Raw genomic sequence first — 20,996 nt, 5'->3', positions numbered from 1 at the left:
TTTGTGACTTTCTAGACTATGGTTTCTTTCAATTGGCCGATTTGGGCTACTTGTTAAAACTGGCTGTTTTCAACTGGGCTATTTGTTAAAATGTGGATAAGATAGAGTAGGTGTGTTCAAGCCCACCTGTGTGCACACAGCACACATAGACTGCACTGCAGGTGAGTCCCCATACTTTTGTATGGTCATCAACACACCTTTCTAGAGCGCTGAAACGCCACCATGTCGCGTAAATAAAGGGAAATATGAGGTGTGACAAAATAAACGAGACAAGTGTGTAGCTTGAAAAAAGAGTTGAGTTGGCAACAACTGCTTTGCTGACATCATCCCACACACCTCCCCTATTCATGCACTAAAAATACTTAAATTAGCAAAGAAAAGCCACAGTTTTGGAGTGATGGATGGCTGTTGCAATAGGACAATGCACCCGCTCACATGACCATATCTGTCAAGCAGTTTCTGACCAGCAAAAACATTACTGTGATGGAGCATCCTACTTATTTGGCTCCATGCGACTTTTTTTATTTCCTAAAGTTAAATCTTGCTTAAAGGGAACCAATTTTGTCTTATTTGTAGAGGTTCAGGCAAAAACAGAGAATCTCCTGAAGGGCCTTCCAAAAACCTCGTTCCAGAACTGTTACCAGCAATGGCAGAAGTGCAGAAGTGTGTGAATGCTGAGGTGACTACTTTGAAGGTGATAATGTCACAGAGAACTGATTCTAAAAGTGCAGTAATTTATTGGACCAGTCTCGTTTTTTTTGTGTCACACCTCGTATTTTTATCAGGTGCTCGGGTCAGGTGGGGTATGGGGTGAGACCTAAGGTGCATAGGCGTACTCTTTGCCTTGGCAACTGCGTTGTGCCAGTTCCAGAGTATCTGAGCCAAGATAACACTTTCTTAGCACCACTGCATACTGCTGCAGCACTCTAGCCTGGCGTGCTGATTACAGTACTATAATTAGTTAAATGTCAAGAATGCTGTGCCAAATACCCCTGTAAGAAGGCCCTCCTGCCAGTAGAATCAATTTTTTCAGTGTCACCATAGGCTGGGCAAGTTCTTCCTTTCATTTGTTCAAGGCACTGAACACTATCGTCAAAACAACACCCCTTGTCACCTGCTGGCATGAGAAGAGAAAAAACTCAGTTACTGGAAGGTTCCTCTCAGTTGATGTCATTGGTCGAAGGGCTTCCTTTGAAGAATTTTGCCGCTGCATTCTTGACCCGTAACCGACTGTTGTTCACATTGAAAGCCCCTTTTGTGTGCCCCTGCCGATTCCCATGGTGGGATCTTTTTATCACTGTAGCTCGGGGTGGAAAAATTAGGTGCGCTATTGCAGTATTTCCTGCACAAACCTGAGACAAAGAGATGGCGCTCTTCATACCACACTCTCTGTAGATCACAGTAAATCCACTTGCAGTAATGCTCACAGCATCCAGCATTTGCATGTAAAAAATCGAGATCATCTAGTTTCTGTCAATTCCATGTCTAAAAAAAAAATGCTCTCCACAATGCACATTGCAAATGCTGTTTATTCCATCACAGCAACTGGGTTCACTACTGTGATGTGTGTGCCAAATCTGGTCACATCAGATGGTTATGAGAATAGGAGGTGCCAATTTTACCAAACATATTGCGTGTGCATATAACAATAGCACACAGATTACAAAAACGTTTCCTGCATACTTGAACAAAGCTGCTTCCAAGAAGTAAATTTCCATTGCATGCAGAGGTGAATCTTTGCTGTAGCACTGTAATATTTGTGAATGTAAAAGTCCTCCCTTGCCATCCAAGCCAACTCGTTTGTTCTGCGCATTGCATACTTTCTCTAGTCAGGCTTCATATCCTCATTTTTTAATGTGCATAGCTAAATGTGCCGGTGCTTTTGTTTTTTTCTTAATAATAAAGGATTGGTTGTGAGGAAAAGGGAGGGATTGTTAAATGAATGAAAAAAGATTGGCCAATCTATTGAAGTCGAGGAGGGAGTGCTGATATGGTTCCTGTTTCCAAGCAGGATACGAAGACATCATTGCACAATGATGGATCTGACCAAAAGGAGATTTCAGTGCATTATGTGGAGGCTATATGGAAAAAATACTTCAGCGGAACACTTCATAAAGGGCATGTCATGCTTATTTTGGCAGCCACTTTTACTATCATTGCAACAGTACAGCTAGCAGTGCTGACAAAAGGTTTTTCACTCTTGCCAATTTCTGGGAATTGCAAGTTTTTTTTGCAAGGGATCACCTTATGCCACACTATTTGCACTGAACTTGCAGAATAGCCTCTCGGGCAGAATGTCAGGCCTTCTGAAGTTTCGTTGATCACTGTAATGCCCCACACTCTTTCATCCTTTGTGTCGCAGTTCTCAGAAAACTAAGTGCTGGAGCGTAACCATGTTTCTTTAAGGACAGCTACTTCTATGTCCTTTGTAAGAAGTGTAAACTCAAGCCGGAGTTTTCTTCATGACGGCCCTGCTGTTAATGTTTATAACTATCGCCATCTCTGTGTTTAATTTTTGCTGCTATTATTTCTAAGAGTCTTCATAGTGTTCTACCCATGCATGTGCAATTTTCTGGGTTTTACTTTTTGTGTATCTAGCTTGGCGTTAATGTCGTCATTTCTTCCATACGTGGAGCTGTGCTAATGCTTTTATTCCTTTTCAGCAAAACAAATCTTTGCTTCGTTTGCTTTCATGCATCAGTTTCCTTCTTGTAGTCTTGCAGTTTAATGAATACCTTTTTGCAAGCTTTCTTCCTTTGGCAGTTACCAGTTTAAAGCAATAGATGACCAGGCTGAAGACCGCCAAGGCAGGGAATGCAGGGAATGGCACAGAGGCATGTTGAAAAGGAAAAACACAAAATTGCATTTATTGACCTGCAGTCAAAAGAAATTTGGAGAACAGTGGGAAAATGCAGCGAATGACGCAGAGGCATGTGAAACAGTAAAACACAAACATGGCATTTATTGGCTAGCAAGTAAAAAGGAATTTAGGGGACATCAACACTGCCTGTAAAAATGTGACTCAACGTCACTAATCGTTCCTCTCTATGGCTCGGTTTGCAGTTTGCGCACAGGCACTTTGCTACTTGCTTAATTTCACTTAATTTTGTGCCTCTGCTATCTCACACATACTCATTAATTAGCATGCAGCCGTAAGCATCATGTGAAAGGTCACTCGGCACAGATATAAAGCCCGCTTCGACCAAAACATACAAACATCGTTGTAAGGCCTAGGGGTAGCACATCTGACTTGGCATCCAACAGTTCCAGGTTTGATTCCTGTCCTTCCCTCCGTAAAGCTACTACCAACCTGGCTATGTCATGTGGTCTCAAGACATCATACAACCCACAGGCTGATCAATGCTTGGCTATGCCATCTCCCATTTAACATGTACCAGATGCATGTCTATGATTTTTTGTCTACAGCACTGACAGATTTTCTGCAGAGCGGGACCATTAACACTGTCACATTGATACACAAGTACTTACAGGAGTAGAATGACCATAACACAAGATATTTGGTACTCATAGCAAAGAACCCAACAATTACACACTCATTTAAGTTTTTGGGAATAGGCAGGAAGTTGGGATGGAGCAGATTAAAATTTTTAAGGGTATGGGGAGCCTCAGTCTGCTAGCCAGCGTTTCGACAAGAAGGATTGTCATCATCTAGGCAATGCATTCATCACTGGCAAAAAAAAATTTAAAAAAAAGAATCGAAGAATGGGAAAGGCACAGTAACTGTCTCACGTTTCTGTGGACACCTGAACCATGCTCTGAGGGAAGGGATGGAGGAGGGAATGAAAGACTGAAGACAAAAGAACAATGAGGCATCCACTTAAATTTTGCCTAGAAGGGTACAATAATGACAGCATTAACAGGTCCCGTTTGTAGCTTCTCTTGCGAACTTACATTCCTACTTATGCACTTTACAACACCCTTAATCAGTAATTTCTTAATTTCCTCTTCTGCTATCTCATACATACTCTTTGTATAGTAATAAGCTACTATATTATGTGAAAGACTACCTAGCATAGATATAAAGCCTCGCTTAACAAAAACATACAGACATGTTTGCGTGGCCTTGAGTCGGGATGTCCCACTCTGAATGCAAAGTTCCTCAGAAGGAAATAGGCTTGGGTAGGTTGGTAAATCATCTTAACTCAGGAAGCATAGCGCAGGAAGACTGGAAAACGAGGACAACACAGGACTAGCGCTAGCCCTGTGTTGTCCTCGTTCTCCGTTCTTCCCGCGCTGTGCTTCCCGAGCAAAGTTCCTGGAGGGTTGGATTGCCTTCGTCCTGCTATATGAAATGACAAGCCTGAAGCTTCTGTCAAATCGGCCATATCACATGGTCGCATGATGTCGCAGAACCCTGCAATTGATCAGTGTCCGACCATGTCCGCTGCCAGCCATGCCCGTGATTTTTAGCTCAATTCAGATGCTGGAGTTTTCTAGAAAATGGGACTTTTAGCCTTATTGCATTGAAAGGTGCGGTAGCAGAGGGCTCCGAATTATTTTAAGGTACTGTGGTAAGTGACGACCTTGTGCTGTACAGCCTTTTACATGTCATGTGCATTACAGTATCATTGACAGCAGTTAAATGGGCCTCCACTTTCAGGAGGAAGACTGCCGAGGAAGTGGACAGGGCAGTAAGATGGCAAACTTGAACTTGAAAGAAGTGCTGTCCAGGCATGAGGCATGTGTGTCCAAGCATGAGGAACTGCGACAAATGACGCAAAGAGGAAATCAGGTTGAAGTTGAGCCCTACAGTACTCAACTTTAGGGCCTTTGCATGAATGCTTTGTATATATTTTTTAATATACTTACAAACTTTCAAGACAACAGCACAATGTCAATGTAAACATTGCTGGAGAGAGTGGGAGCTAGTTGCACCATCAAGTTCAACAGAAAGTCGAGCTAGTTATTACTATGTGATACTTTAGCATAAGCAGTGCAAATACAAAGGACAGGAACTCAAAGACAGAGCAGTGCCAGTCCTCCTCTAGTTCAGTCTTTTGTTATTAAAAGACAGTCTTGAGATACTTACCAGCATGAGCAATTTGTCTGCAACAGATGCTTTAAGAGTTGAAAAGGTTATGTGCATGCTTTTAGAAGTACTCATACCCATCAGCCGTTAACAACACCATAAAGATAACTCATAAAGGTCTTCTTGAGTATCTTCCCAATCTAGTGCACTGGGGTGAGCTTGAGGCTTTTCTCTCCTTGATGCAGAGTGATAATGTGCCAGTTGCTTATGTGCTTTTTCTGACCTTAGTTAACATCTCACTGTCCCTTTAATCTGCCTGCAGGAGGAGCATTCAGAGGACAGGTACAAAATCTTTCGCTGTTGCAAATTTGAGGTGGTCTAAGGAACTATAATACATACCTACATAGAGCTTAGTAGAACATTAAGAATATGCTCACTGCATCATGCCTGTGCTAATTGTGAGCCTACGTAAAGCCTACAAGGTATATAAGTTTTTTGTCCTAATATATACATATATATATTTTTTGTCTTGCAACATGCACCATATTTTATTCACTGTTTCAGCTACAACTGTCAGTGAATGTCAAAAATACATTCTTTAGTTAGAAGAGCAATTTCTTCAGCATAGCATTGTCAGCTGTGGTCTGCATTAGACTACTGCTAAGCTGTGTTAACTAGCTAACTGGCAGTGGCACAGGTAGAAATATTTTTTTGGGGATGTTGTGTGCCACCGAGAAAAAAAAAAAAAAAAATGGGCTAAGCAAAAAAAGGAGAAAGAAGGAGGATAGCTGCGCTCTGGCTGGCTGGTTGACAAATATTAATTAGCTAGCCTTTTAACTATTACTGCTAAACTCTCTGTTGTGGCCCAGTGCAAATAATATACATACAAATTTTTTAATTTGTGAAAATGCCATTCCTGTGTTGCAGTGCGAGGAATTTCGGGCCACACTCGACAGAAGTGAAACTGAGTGGTTGCAGACAGTTCTAGCCACACAAACAAATGTGTGTTGCACAATGGCACAGCTATCCCGTGGTCTCTTTTTTAAGGCACCCGGTAGGGAGCAGTGAGGGACTGAGCTTGTGACAGGTGTGCAACAAGTACTTGCAGGCTTGGCATGCACCCGAGTTTGGCTCGTAATTCCTGTTGGTGTTGTGATGAAGAGAATGGCATTTGCGAAAAACTAAAACTGATATGAATATTATTTGCAGTACACTATAAATCTCTCAAGAAATAAAGACCTGACCAGTAATGGGTAAAATGATAACTGTTTAATATTAGTTCCTGGCAGCTAACCTGTCTCAGCTGTATTTAACTGTTGCCCATCACAGCTGACAATGTTATGCTGAATGAAGTGATCTTCCAGTTTGAAAATCCTATTTTGAATTATTGCCAACAGTGCAACACCTCTTATACTGCTTATTGCTGTCAAGGCTGATAGCCAGCATACATCAGTACAAAGCGCACTGTTGCAGATACCAAAGGTGTGATAATTAGCGGGACATTGCCAAGTGTGAGATTACCGTGGTAGGATGGGAAGGTGGTGTACTTGACCTTGAAAACTTCCACTTCAGGTAAAAAGGCAGCAAGCTTTGCGGAAGGAGTGCCATGTTAACCTGGAAAGAAATAACAGAAACAAGCAGCAAAACCAAAAAAGCAACGAAGAGATAGCAGAGCAAGCATAAACTCGGCAGCAAATTTTCTTTTTTTATTTGGAAGTGGGGAGGGGGGGGGGGGGGGTAATTTGCTTAGCTGTGAACTTAAACAAAGGAGAAAGAGAGAAACATTTGGGCTAAAAAGAGTAATCCAGCAATTCATGAGTTCATAATTTGGAGTTTTTCCTTAGCGCTAGCTGAACATGACTGTGAGCAGAAGAATACCTTGCCATCTAAATTTCCTTTTAATTTTTGAATGCAGTCCCTGTGAAAAGATTTAAGGCATAGACCACATTTAATATTTCCAGTCGTTGGGCCATTCAGTGGCTGCCTGCAGACACAGTGTAAGTTATACACAAATATTCTTGGCCGCACATGAACAGTTAAAGACATAGTTTCTGGGAAGTCATCTATGGTGCCTTTCTTTATACACTCTAGTAAATGGCTCCGTAGCATACCCTGATTAAGATTCATTACTGATGGATCTCTGTCAGATGCTATGTAATACATATTAGCAATTGCAAACAAGCCACAGTCCAAAGTGGTACCCTGATTTTGAGCGGGTTTGATGCTGATCGTTAATGTTGAAAATGGCATTTTTAATATGTGACATATCTGTTTAACGGCATCAGGGGGTATATCTTCATCAATGGAATCATACACATATACTGTATTTGGGGGCGCACATGCATTAGTGACAGTAAGCCAGTGATCTGGGTTGCGAGTATGCAAGATCTGAACAAATGGGCCCTTCACTTGAGAAAAACGTAGCCTTTGTCCCAATAGAACATCTTGAAACCCTCCCATATAAGAAAATTTTTGACGAATCAAGTACTGGGTAACATTAATGACACTGTCTGACAGTGAACTATGTCTAGCAATAGCCTCTAAATCTCTGTCACATAATGAATAGAGCTTATAAATTTGCAACGTCTCGGCTTTAACAGAAGCAAGGTCTATTGTATTTTGCTTTGTCGAGCTCACCTCAGTGCCATTCACTTTAATGGGACGCACTGTGCTGGCCTTAACTGCAGGTACTACAGGCTTATTAGTGCTTCCATAACTATTTCCTGTATTTATGGGACTTGGTTGGTGAACTAGTGGGCTTGTCCTGTTTTGCTGTACTGAAAACAATCGCTTAGTAGCTTTCACTTTTTTTGGACGACCTCTTCTGGCCTTAACTACAGGTATTACAAGCTTAATATTCCCAAAGCTACTTCCTGTATTTAAGGTGCTCGTTTGTTGAACTGCTGGGCTTGTTTGAATTGTTAAACCTTGTAAATTTTGCCCAGCCTGACTTTGCTGTGCATATGCTGCTGTGAGCTGTCTTCCAAATGCCTTAATAGCCAAAACATTTTCTCGCGCCTCTTTTTCACTTCCCATGGATGCAATATTTGCGACACTCTTGGCCATAATCTCAAGCTCCTTGTACACCCAGCAGAATATCTTTTGCGGTGTGTTTAGCTTAAGAGGTGAAGATACCTGAATGCTACTTGTTACTACTGGCTTTGTGGGCGTAGCTGTAGGGCTTTCACTTAAAAAATGCTCCTTTTGCCATCTGCTAGGAATGCATGCTGTATCGAGTACTCTTTCCTGTGCAAATGAGCGGACTGCCATTATATGCGAACAAGGCAAGCCGTACTGGTTGAAAAAAGTACATGTACAGCTGTCCAGATTTTGACTGACACAATAGTCTTTACTTCCTAAAGCCACATTAAATGAGTTGAGAAGTGAACTGACTTGATAATTAGCAGTCTTAAATTTTTCATATTGTTCGAGCAGTTTATCTTTAGCTTCTGATGTGCAGCAACGGGACAGTTCTAATTGAAATTCATCTATACAATTTACATTTACATTAATCTTCATTTCCTTCAGCTTTGCAAACTGTAGAGAGGCGGCGTCATTGTCAACATACTCTATCAATCCTCCTACAGCCTCCACTAAATGCATACCAGGACGAAGGAAACTTTTAAGCTTTTGATTGTGGCTTTCAATTCGGTTATTTGTATTATTTCCTAGGGTTACAAGGCTTTTCCTGTAAGCATGCACCCACATCTCTCTACACGAGTCCCACTGCTGCATATAATAGGAAAAGAATCCAGCAGGAGCTACATTACGCAATTGATCTAACATGTCAGAGTACTCTTGATGAGTTTGAGAATAGACTAATGCTTTTACAATTGGAAGGAGTAATTTTCGTTGCCCTCTTGCTTTATCATTAATATTTCTATGGAGGCAATTCAGCACGTGCCATGTGCACAGTAAAATTGTGCTGTTCGGAAGAAGAGAACTGAGGATACGCATTTCGTTCATGTCTTTATCTATCATTACCACCTTACATCCTGATACAACAAATGGATTAAATTGTATAAATTTTTCAAACATGGCCCTTATAATTTCAGCGGTTTCATTTTGTACGAATGCGTAGCAGACGCACCGCCCACGCCCACGGCCATCTTCGATGAGAACAGAGTACAAAACATAACCTTCAATATTAACTTTATATGTCCCATCTACAAATATAACATCAGGATATTTTTCCAGCATCTCACGCATCTCACTTGTTTGGAACAAGATAAACTGCAACTCATGTTGATTGTCTTTTTCGTAATGAATGACCCAGTTTGGATTTCTTTCAATTAAAGTTTCTACCTGCTGAACTAGCATTTGCCCGTGAGTCTCCTTATTTCGAACTGGTACAGAGTAAATTTGTTTTAAATTGTTTACATCTTTCGTAGTTAAAGTTTTACCCGTCTTTTGTTGAACAAGTTTCTTGAACTCTTTCGAAGCAACGTTACATTTCACCAGATCACATAGTTGATTTTTTTCATTACTGTTCAGAAGTCTTTGGTTTGTGTATAAATTGTAATGACTAAGGTCGTGATTGTGCACAGTTTTCAGCTGAATTATTTTGTAGTGCAGAGATGGAGACTTGTGAAGAGCCAGTGAAACAAGCATTTCACAACCAATGCTGTTGTAAGACTGGTTTGGACGTTTTCCAGTACTGCGTATCCTAGCATTACCGCTATGAATACAGCGATAAGTAATTCTCAAAAATTCATAATCTTTAGATCCTGACTCTAAGGGGTTTTTGTTTGACCTAGCGACATGAACGACATGCTTCCCCTCCTTACACCACTCATCAAAACATTCCTTAAAAGAAACAAAACTATCAAATGTGCCATTCAGGCAAATTTTGCTCCCTCCCCCTCCAGATATTGTGTTAGAAGCCTTAGTTGCATGAACATGGGCAAGGGTTACATCTTCACAAAGCTCACTATGGCAGCCTGGTGCTAAAGGCAGGAGATGCTCAGATGGGGTATCAATTAGCCAAGTGTCACCAAGGCCACCAGTTGCTCTCTCCCTTTCCTGTTTAAGAGATTCTATTTTTTGGATAGCTTGACTGTCTGGCATATCACATAAGTTAGATTTTCTGCACAAAGCAGATGCTACCAGACAGCGTCTGCGTCGCTTGGCAGCACTGGGCTGTGCACTGCTCACTGTGCCACCCTCATGCGCAGACTTTTGCACCTTAGAGTGAGCCTGGTCATTGAAATTGCCAACTTCTCCATAAGGTACTGAAGCAGCCAAACGACGCCGTCGCCGCTTAGCAGCACCGGACTTTGCTTTGATTAGGCTAGTATTCACGACACATTTGCATGCACTCTGGCCTTCTTTAGATGGTGATCGTGCACGGCTTTTGCAGCCAGTAACCTCTACGACAACACCGCACAAAACAGCTGCAAAGTCTGCCAGCTCACAACTTTTTTGGTGGTGGCTGGCCACACAGCTGTCACAGGCAATGCTGCGCAGGTCACTAGCTTGCCCTTCACCGTCCACACAGCATGCTGCAGTAGAAGGAGGCGCACAGGCATTTCTGTAAAAGTGTGCCTGCACTGTCCTCACTACTGCAGAATAAGGTGTGGCACGCTGCAAGGGCTTGGCACCTGTTTTGGCAAGTACTCTGGTGTCTCTGCCTGTGGCAGAGCTTGAACCTTTTCCTTGCCGAAACAGTGCCGCAGCCTTCCGCTTCTTCTTTGATACAAGTACCCACTCACTGTTGCCATGGTTGCAGACAGCCTTTGGTACAGTTGCTTTAGGAGCACTGACTGTACCTTCCTCTATGGAAGAGCACACAGCAGGGCTGCTTTTGTGCGACACCTGTGAGGCTCCACCATTCACCTTGGCACAGGTGGTGCTTGCACCTTGGCTGAGAGTCATAGGCTTGGTAAAAGGCACACAGCCTTCAAGCCTCTTCTCAGCCTTTCCCCATCCGGGTACACCTGAGCCATGGGACACAGAGGAAGGCAGGCTGTCCCAGGTAGTCCAAACTTTACAACCTTTTTGCCGGACACGAACACCTCCAACAAGCACAAAGCCAGCTCCCCAAAGGGTAGCTGGAAGCTGGTCAGTGCCGCCCCGTTGCAAAGGAGTATTGTTTGTTCCCTGGACAGGAGCAGGAGTTGCAGGTTGCTTGCTTACTACTCCTAAAGTACAAATAGATGAATATAGAGGAGGAAAGTCTGCCTCACAAATCATGGCCTCCCTGGCTGGCTTGGCCCAGCCAGTCCAACTTGTGGATACCCGACTCTCCTGGTACCTCTGTTGAATGGACCGCCTCTCAGCAACAGCAGCCAGGCTGCAGGCCTCCTGGTAGAGATACTCCGCCAGCACCTGGTTTCCTTGCCGGCTCGGGTGCACACCATCGCGGCTCAGGTAGCTGCTCCAGCATCCAACCAAGCCGCCCAGGAAGCGGAAACCCCGCTCGCGGCATAGCTCCTGTAATGCAGCGTTTACCTGCCTGTACCGCTCGTTCGTGCGGTGCAGCTGAGTTTCGCTTTCAGCAACCCTATACTCGTTCTGCCCTCGTGGGAGAACGGCGGAGAAAGCTACTTGCATCGAAGATTTGCTCTTGACAATGCCGCTAGCCAACCGACGGTACTTCTCAATGCACATGCTAACACTCTCAAGAGTGTTGTTCGTGCCAACATGAATAATGAGAACGTCGATGTCGAATAGCTGAGTAGCTACCGCCGAGAGCAAATTTTCTATCTTTATCCCTCTGTGTGCACTCACATCAACAGCCAGACCAGGACGCGATGGAAAATACTGATTAACATATTTCACCATTGAATCACCGGCCACCAAAACCCGATTCATGTTGATCTGTGCAGCGCAGATTAACAGAGGTAGAGAAGTTTAAAACCTGTTTAAAACACGCAATTCAACACACGACTGACGTCAATCGCAACAGTTAACAGAAAGCGAGGATTAACAAAAATGCGAACTGACTTGAATCGCAACACAGCGAAGATTAACAAACTAAAAAAAAAAATAATAAAAAACGAAAAGCAACTGTACACGCAAATTAACGTGCAAATTAGGACAATCGGCACAAACGCCTAGCGTTATATGGAATTCTAGAAAAACTTATCGCAGGAGAAAATGCTTGTTGGGGCGTCCTGAACAGGCCAAGGACGATGCAGCCGATGGATGAGAATCCTAGGCAAAGTCTGAGCGTGGATTTGAGCAGAGACCTGATCCAGACACCCGCCTGCCTGAGTGCCTCCTTGCTGCTTTCTCTCTCGACTAGAACTTTCGCACTTCAGCCTCGCTGGGAGAGGGATTAGAACGGCCCATGCATGTTTCGAGACTTCAGCAGTTGCGCGCCGCGCGCCGATTGGTTGGCAAGGCTCCGCGATTGCTTCCGCACAGCGCGCTGGTTGGTTGGTAAACTTATGACACTTGGGTAGCCAGGTGAGGGTGGGGAAGGGGCGTGAGCAGGGCAGCGACACGCACTTGGCCTGCTCTACCTTCAAAGCCCAGCCTACAATGCGAAGCTGTAGCTGTGCATTGTAGCCCCCAAAATAGTCTTTTTCTTTCTTTTTTCTTTCTTTTTTTTTTTTTTTGCAAGTGCGGTAATTGTTTGCCAGCTTTGACAATTTGTCCCCTTTATATATCAGTGAGAGCAGGCAAGGAAATGGCATGTGGCGGTCAAGGAATGGAGAGGGGGGGGGGGGGGGGATCGAACTGCGGAACGAGAGCAGGCCGTCCACTGATCAGAGCGGTCACCCGCACCTGGGGCGCTGACAAAGTGTCGGCAGAAATTGCATCGCAGTGTCATAGGATCAGGCAGACGGCAACGCTAAATAAAAGTCTGTACATATCTTTCACATAAAATCGCGACATCCTGCAAAAAATGCCCCGAAACTCTGAAGGGATTCTCAATGGGTGCGTAAGTGACGGTTTGTTTCGATAGTAATTACAGGAAAAAATGGAACTTGGCACAATTGGACAAGCGTGAGTCCCCTGGTGGCTAGCTTTAGCCCCTGTTTTTGCCGTGTGTGCACACTGCCCGAAATTGGGCAATTGGCATCGTGCGTGAAAAACAGCACGCCTTTCGGTTGTATATTGCACAGCAGCGTTAAACTGCAAATTTACTCCTTGGCTATTTGATTATCTCGGCTACCGAAACCCGACACCGCATATCTTCCGCTCACGCTATAACCTCGAACATATACATGAGTGTAAATTCCATGCACGAGACATTTAACCAGAAACGAAGCTACATGCAGATGAGCACTTAATTGGCCAGTCCTTTCCTAAACGCCTAAAGAACATCGCTGTTCGTACGGAAGCGGATCATACGCATAGCGTAAACCTACCAGTGCCCCCAAAATAAAACGGAGCACACGAACGAACAAAATTTTGTTTCGCGGCGTGCTCTGCAAGTGCACGGCCGGATGTTCTGTTTTGACACCCTTGATGTCCATGTCTTCAGCACGCGGGACGAATTAGGAGAGCACTTTTTGTGCGAGCCCGTGCTTCGTTTTTTTTAGGTGTATTAGGACGTCGGAGGTCGGTGCAGGATCGAAGACAGCGCAGATGCTAGGAGTAGCTCGGTTAGGTTACGAGCAAATCGAGGTGGCAATTTAATAATTTAATTGTAGAAACGAGAACTGTCCGATCGTGAATGGACATACATGCGTATTGCTGGAGTACGTCGCGTCGCCTGCCGCCTGCAACCTGTGCGCGTGACAAGCGGTGCTCGCCGCACACAACTTTGAGTGAATACAATGATCTGCGTCATTGTGGGAATACGACGTAAGAATTGCCGAGACCTTCTTAGCACCTCCTAGAGCGTCACGAAAGCTGAGCTTCATGCACGCGTAGCAAACGGAATGCGGACGTACCTGCACAGAGAATTGAATGGATACGTCGGATGTATATATCTTTAGACACTTGGTTTGTAATATAGGTGTAAAGTTGGGTTAGTTGAATCTGACTCACGATGAAGTTAGCGCAAAAAACGAGGGCCCAGGAAGCGCTCATGTTGAGTCTTCTTCCATAGTCCTAGTTTTCTGCGCTAACTTCATGTTCTTTGTCTTGTTACCCAGGCACGCTCAATATATGATTACGTTGAGATGTTAATATTTCAGGCAACCAGTTCACAATGATCTTTTAAAAGGCTGAAGAGCACTTTAAGAAAAGGCACGAATACATTGGATGAAGAGAAGGCATTGTGGGACACGGGGACAGCTTTCATCTTGATATGCCTCAGCTGAGGACTAGACCTACGCTCATGCGGCCCGTCGCGCATGCATTTCATTTGAAGCGAAAGCTTCACTACGCTATAGGTAGACCCGCGCTTCACGTCATAGTTTAACTTTCAAGCAAACTTGACTACCTGCGCCTTTCCTTTCGTATAAGCCAATGCATGGATGGATGGATGGGAAAACATTTATTTCATCGGCTTTAAGTGGTTTAGTTTGCTTGCTGGCCGCGCCAGATGGCCGCCAGTTGCGTCCTGTCGGCGATCTCTTCGGCCCACTCAGTGACCCGAGCCTGGATGGCCGGGTCCGAGCAGCGGCCTCCCACTCCTCCAGAGATGGAGCTGGCAGAAAATCGGCGGGTGGCGGATAGGCCGCGCACCCCCATGTAATGTGGTCTAAAGTAGCGTCGACGCCACACTCTTTGCATTCAGGGTCAACCTGCTCTTTGAATATATGTGAATAAACTTTGGGGCAGGGAAAGGAGCGGGTTTGTAGCTGGCGCCAGATTATCTCCTGGGCCTTGCTTAATGAATTGTGCGGTGGAGGGAAGATGCGCCTTTCCAGGCTAAAATGGCGAGTTATACCATGGAACGAGAGCAGGCCCTCCCTCGCGCCCGCGGGAAACGAGGTGCTCACCGCCCGGCCGACGAAACCTCGGGCATAGCCAATGCATAATTTACAAGAGAGAGAGAGAAAACCTTTATTACACGTAGGAATTCGGGGCGCGCAAGAAAAAATACAGACGGTTTAATTGAGTTGATCATGGAATATCGTGCAGCAGCAGGGCGTTTTGACAGATTGTGTGTGTTGTGTCTAAATTATTATACGTTATTAAGGCAAAAACCTTTCTAGGCTCATGAAGCGAAATCCCGTGCGCGAGATTTGTCAACGTCTGGCCAGCAGGTCAAGCCTGTTGCGACCTCATAGGCTCGCTTGAGGATCCGGTCTTGTATGCCCAGGTCCGAACTGCGCAGCGATTCCGCGAGATGTGTTCTTGTCTAGCGTTCCTGCCATCTGCAATCCCTCACTTAAATGCGCGCCAAGGAACGCCACGCGACAGAAGCGATCGTGCACCGTCTAAACACACTCGGCAGTTATATGTAGCACTGCAATGAACGCCGATAAGAGGCAAACGGTGGGAGGCAAAGGATAGGAGAGGAAGGGTAGGCTTTCGCCATTCTCCTCTTAGACATCTGAGAGACTAGTTGTTTTTTTTTTTTTTTTTTTTTTTTTTAATCAGGCGGTCATGCTTCCAAACAAGACTATGTGCTGCAACACTAAAATTTCCGAGAGCACTGCAGAATCTGCAGTGGAGAAATGCGAAAGCTTTAGCGTTCTTGCTGCACAGGTACATCGCGCGCCCCTTGTCGAACACAACCAGCGTTCCCGTGAACGCATCAGAGTTCACCGGAGTTATAATTTGCTCACAAGAAGGGAAAGGCGCAGTATCTGTCACGCTTATTTCTGTGGACACCAGAACCGCACCCTAAGGGAATGGCGGAGGTATTGAAAGTGGAAAATAGAGCCCCGCCGGGTTGGCGCAGTGGTAAGACGCCCGACTACTGTGCCGGAGTTCCCGGGTTCGAACCCGACCTCGGCGGCTGCGTTTCGATGGAGGCGAAACGAAGTGGCGTCCGTGTGCTGCGCGATGTCAGCGCACGTTAAAGATCCCCAGGTGGTCGAAATTACTCCGTAGCCCTCCACTACGGCTCCTCTTTCTCTCTCTCCGCTTTCACTCCCACCTTCCTCCCTTCCCTTACGGCGCGGTTCAGGTGTCCACAGAGCAAGTGTAACAGATACTGCGCCTTTCGCTTCCTGTGAACCAATCAAAAGAAGAGAAAGAGTAGCCGTAGTGGAAGGCTACGGAGTAATTTGGACCACCTGGGGATCTTTAACGTGCGCTGACATCGCACAGCACACGGACGCCTCTTCGTTTCGCCTCCATCGAAACGCAGCCGCCGTGGTCGGGTTCGAACCCGCGTACTTCGGCCCGGAGTACCCGGGTTCGATCCCGATTAGAGCACTGCACGGGCTCAGGCCTGAAATTTGCCGTTTTTCCGGGCCCGGGCCGGGCTCGGGCCTGAATTTGCGGGCTTGGGCCGGGTAAGGGCTTGAAGGGGTGGCTTGGGCGGGCTTTGGCTGGCTGTGCAGTGCTTCTTCGGGAATGAAGAAATCCCGCCGCTAAAGTCATGAAAGTGGTTTACGAATAAACCACTAATAGTACATTTTTTAATGTCGAATGAGAGAAAGCTAATTTATAGACCGAGTTTAATCAGCTGCACTTAGTGGTTTGCCGAAGTAACTTAGGTGCGCACGCCACTCGGCACTCAACACAAGCGAAAAACAAAAAAAAAGAAAAAGAAAATGTGGGCAAAACAACTCGGCTAGCTTGGGATTTTTCAGCCATCAGTAAGCACACTTCGTCGTATCACTGGAGAAGCGCCTTTAATTGCCTGTCGGCAGGCAGCCGTCTTCGTCCCCCCCCCCCCCCCCCCCCCCCCCGCTTATTTTCAAAAAAATCTCTACGCTACGAGAAACGTAATTGAATAAGAACGTATTTCATTAGGAATCTTCGGTTGTTCAAACACATATTTATGCAAAATAAACAGGCGTCTTTTTCCGCCTCCATAAAGATGCGGAGAGCGGCGATGAGTTATTCAATACAATATTGTTGCACAAGATCCTGTGGATTTTTTTTTTTCCTGCCCTTTATGAGACAGGTTCTTGTGGCGTAGTTGCCAGGGGCAGTCTCTTTGTGTGTGATTAAGCAAATAACTTCCCTCAAGAGCTAATTGATAATACAGAGCCATATTTAAAATCTTTGTAATCCATAGCTCTTGAGCGGTGTTAGAAATTTCTTGTCCAGGCATTTGCTTCTGCCAGTACTTTAAAATGACCTCTTCAGCTCAGAAGAATATTTTGTCACATTTTTCTCACATCTTAATTTTTACTATATGTACCATTTAAGCAGCATTATTTAATTTAACAGTACTATCAGTTCTATGCAGGGCTAAGACAGGAGCTTTGCTCAGATCAAAAGTACACTCATAGTAGTAAATTACAAAAAATGCATTACACATGAAATACAGTCATCACCAAAGAAAAAAAAAAAAAAGTGAACGACATACCTGCCATCGCTAATCCAGCAATTGAAACAACAGAGAGAATTACTCATGACTCTTAGCATATACGATATTATTGGTAAGTTTATTACAATCTCGCTTCTGACATAGTGGCTAGCACACGTGGAAGACGCATACAGAAGGTAGGTGAACAGTTCCTCGTGCGATAGCCACTACATCCAATCCTAGCAGCCAACAAGTTCTTGGTCGTGTAGTCTCGCGCACTTTCGATAAAAAAAACGAATACTTCATGCACTCTTGAAAATCCTTTCCATTCGATGTGCTTGGAATTTTCGTTCCACGTTATTAGGGATGTGCACTCTGTTATATAACGTTGGCATGTCAATCAGGAATAGGTCATTTATGATGGAATAAACAAGCGTTAAGCGTTTTCTTTTTTCGCTTCGACTGCATTTTTAAGGTGTCCGCGCAGACTGAGTGCCGGGCCTAGGCCGGATCGAATCTTTATGGCGCGGGCCCGGTTCGAGCCTGCTTTACGTCAGCTCGGGCCCGGGCCGGGCCAACGCCTCCTATAACTTAGGAGGCGTTGGCCGGGCCCGGGCTTAAAGCCATGGGCCCGGGCTATGCTCGGGCTTCAAACTATGGGCACGGGCCGCAGAATCAGGCCGTGCAGTGCTCTAACTTCGGCACAGTAATCGGGCGTCTTACCACTGCACCACCGCTGCGGGGCGAATTCAGTGGTGCAGTAGTAAGACGTCCGACTACTGTGCCGGAGGGAAAGGAAAGGCACAGTATATGTCACACTTGTTTGTGTGGACACCTGAAGTCCCTCGGGAAAAGTCGAATCGGCGTCAACATCGGGCCCCGCCGGGGGGGTACAATGATAAGATGCCCGGCTGGCTACTGTGTCGGAGTACCCGTCCCAACCGCGGCGGCTGCGTTTCGATGGAGGCGAAGCGAAGATGCGTCCGTGTGCTGTGCGATGTCAGCGCACGTTAAAGATACCCAGGTGGTCGAAATTACTCCGTAGCCCTCCACTACGGCTCCTCTTTCTCTCTTTCACTCCCACCTCCTCCCTTTCCTTACGGCGCGGGTCAGGTGTCCACAGAAACAAGGGTGACAGATACTGCGCCTTTCCCTACCTGTGAACCAGTTATTATAATCATTCAACATCGGGCTTTTGCGAGAATGTGAGTAGATAGTGCTGAAGCACTGAAAAAGTGTAAAAAAAATACGGCGACACAATGGGCTCTAACGTCATTAGCATAATTACCAGCTGTGCATAGCTTGCCTGGTTCGTTCGAATCGTTCTCGACCAATGATCAGCTAACCGATGAAATCACTCGTGAAACGCGTTCTGAATTAAACAACAAAATGAAGTCTATATAGAGCCACCGCAAAAGAGCACGCCGACGAAAAAAAAAAAAAAAAAAAAGTGATTAACCAGATGAACTGTCATAGCCAAAATAATTATTTACGAGGAAAAACCCGAAACTGCTCAGTATTATCTGCACGTCCAAAAGCTTATTCAGTATTGCAAGTACACAGGCAACTCGTGTCCACTGAGATACAATGAGCAACTCGTGCCGATTTCCCAATCGCTCACAATCATTATTGTTCAACACCTGACCAAGCATTCATTGATTTCATAGGAACTTACTAAGTCGGACTAACCACGAGTCATGAACTGAATGTGAATCCAGACTCGCATAGACTCAGATTTGAACATGAATAAACTCACAATTGAACGTGAGTCCGGACTCACGACTCAGATCACGATTTGAATGTGAGCCTAAATGAGACCGACGACCTATGAAAACAGTACGTGGTTTGGTCCTCTGCTGCCCTAATTAGTTTTTCGGCGCAAGAATTTTTGTTGCGAGGAGTACGCAGCATCTCTCCGGGTATTAAGTGGATCTCAATGGATAACCTTGAGCAAAAACTCGAGCTTTTTTTTTTTTTTTTGCTGCCTATTTCATAATTTCATAACGATAGTATTTTAAGTGTTAATTTAACCTTATTATTACATGTTTTATATTTACAGTCTTACTGCACTCTCTGAATTTGCCGCGTAGCGCGATATGCGCAGATATCTGGCTTGCGCACTGCCGGTTCGCGGTAGCGGTGACGGTGTGAAGTCCATTCGATCGAAAAGCAGCCCCATTGCCGTCGCCGTAACCCTGAATTTAGACATGCCGGTAAAAATTATCCACGACATTTAATTTCAAAGCTGAAGCAACCGTTCTTGTGCATCATTCCGGTCAGTGAAGTTGAAGGCTAGATTGTATTCTGTTGTAAGTGTAGAAGAGAGGCAATGTGAAAAGAGGCATACCTTGATTTGCTTTCCCCTCAAAACCATCTCAAAACAACAGCATCCAAAAATATTTCATTACAAAAGAGTTCGCGGAATGAAAAGGCTATGTGAATGGCTATTTCGCGTGTACTCGTAATGCGAAACTTGAGTCTAAATATTGTCGTGTCTCATACTCGTACAATAGTAATCAGATTATTCTCTCAATATTGCAAACATTCAGCAAGTTCTAAGCGTTCAAAAGATTGTTTACTTGCTTTCAGATTTTTTAAACTATGAAAAGTGGTTTGGTGCATGGCAGGCGCTCCCAATTGGTTTACCGAGGCTCTCGTTGAAGTAAAGACATTTGAAATAAAACCAAAAGATGACTTTTAATAACAAACACAGGCGGTGAAAGATCGTCTTACTCATACCCGTAAGTGTGGTGCCCTTGCCTCTGGGCCTCAGCTTTTGTACCCCGACATTTTATCGCTCTGGCAGAATAATTAAGGCGTATTGATAATCAAAACGTACATGAATTACATAGAGCATCACCTTCCTTGCCCTGATATGTTCGGGAAAGGGGCCGAAGGCTTCACCGTTGGGCGATGAGGTAGGCGGACGACGCTCAACAGCTTTTAGATGTTGCATATTTGCAATGGTTGAGAAAGGGCTTACGAGCAAATAGTTAACAAGGAAACGAAGTCAAAAATTTTAAGCGTTCTCAAACCCGCCAGTTTGCGATTTATCAGCTGGCTAGGGATCCCAACCGCTTGACAACCCTGTCCTTTCTTGCCATAACTGCCCTCTGTACTTCCTCTCGCCCCTTCCGGCCTATCCCCTTTTCTTTCCCGCCGGCCCCATCTCGGATGTTTCAGATTTTAGATCGCAGTTGCCGCGACCGGCAACACTCTTTTTTTTCCTTTTTGATTATTCAATAAACCATTACCACCACCACCAATTGGCCACTAGCGTCTTCATTGGCTCCACCCCCGCCACATGTTACCATGCAGCCACATGAATGCACGCAAAGGAGGAATCTTCGCGCTTTGCAGTCGTGGGCTGTTTTTGTTTAGTAATGATGGAGTAAAAAAAAAAAAAGGGGGGGGGGGGGGTCCAATTGGGCGTTGTAGTCCGTTTGGGTTGCCTAGCTCAAGCTAGGCATTCAAATGGGTTCTACCTTAATTAACTCTCTGGTTCCACCATAATAAGCTTACAGTTGTATGGCCGATTCGACCGCTTATTGGACCGATTTGGACTAGCTTCAGTTTTTTAGAACCCAGAAAACCACTTGAAACTACCCATTGGTTCGATTTTGTTTAAGGGTATTAAGGGAGCATTCCCGATTGGAATGCCAAGTGTGGATGATATCCTTGACTGAGATTTGCACTTATACATCTGATATACTAGTTGGGTTCTTGTAAAGA

At 44.9% G+C, this 20,996-nt stretch overlaps 2 protein-coding genes and 1 long non-coding RNA gene across 12 annotated transcripts in view; 1 reads left to right on the top strand and 2 right to left on the bottom strand.

Moving 5' to 3' along the window:
- Window positions 1–20,996, top strand: part of LOC146205469 (uncharacterized) — a 42,275-nt gene that overhangs the window by 1,365 nt on the left and 19,914 nt on the right. For 4 of the 10 annotated variants that reach the window (XR_014704191.1, XR_014704193.1, XR_014704192.1 and 1 more), the window contains exon 2: window positions 4,622–4,753. The exons of 2 other annotated variants lie outside the window; for them this stretch is intronic. Coding sequence is in view for 3 of the 8 variants with exons in the window: in XM_084590158.1 (XP_084446284.1) it covers window positions 4,622–4,753; window positions 5,313–5,332 (152 nt within the window). In the remaining 5 variants the exon portion in view is untranslated. Of the gene's footprint in view, window positions 1–4,621; window positions 4,754–5,312; window positions 5,333–19,853; window positions 19,873–20,996 lie in introns of those variants that run through there. 4 more of the 10 variants (XM_084590158.1, XM_084590159.1, XM_084590162.1 and 1 more) reach the window with 2 other exon arrangements.
- On the bottom strand, window positions 2,937–7,474 carry LOC146205471 (uncharacterized). The gene is made up of 2 exons (XR_014704194.1): window positions 6,512–7,474; window positions 2,937–4,723 (listed from the first exon to the last, which is right to left on the bottom strand). It is a non-coding gene; the product is annotated as an uncharacterized LOC146205471 (long non-coding RNA).
- On the bottom strand, window positions 7,499–11,960 carry LOC146205470 (uncharacterized; the record flags this gene model as incomplete). Its single annotated transcript, XM_084587549.1, has 1 exon — window positions 7,499–11,960. A coding segment is annotated over exon 1 (4,305 nt), but the record flags the coding sequence as incomplete, so codon positions are not given.

Source organism: Amblyomma maculatum, chromosome 1 (assembly GCF_055883805.1).
Source record: "Amblyomma maculatum isolate TAMU_Amacu chromosome 1, ASM5588380v1, whole genome shotgun sequence".
Taxonomy (NCBI): Eukaryota; Metazoa; Arthropoda; class Arachnida; order Ixodida; family Ixodidae; genus Amblyomma; species Amblyomma maculatum.
Note: the sequence above shows the minus strand (reverse complement) of the source record. Positions and strands in the feature narration are given on the sequence as shown.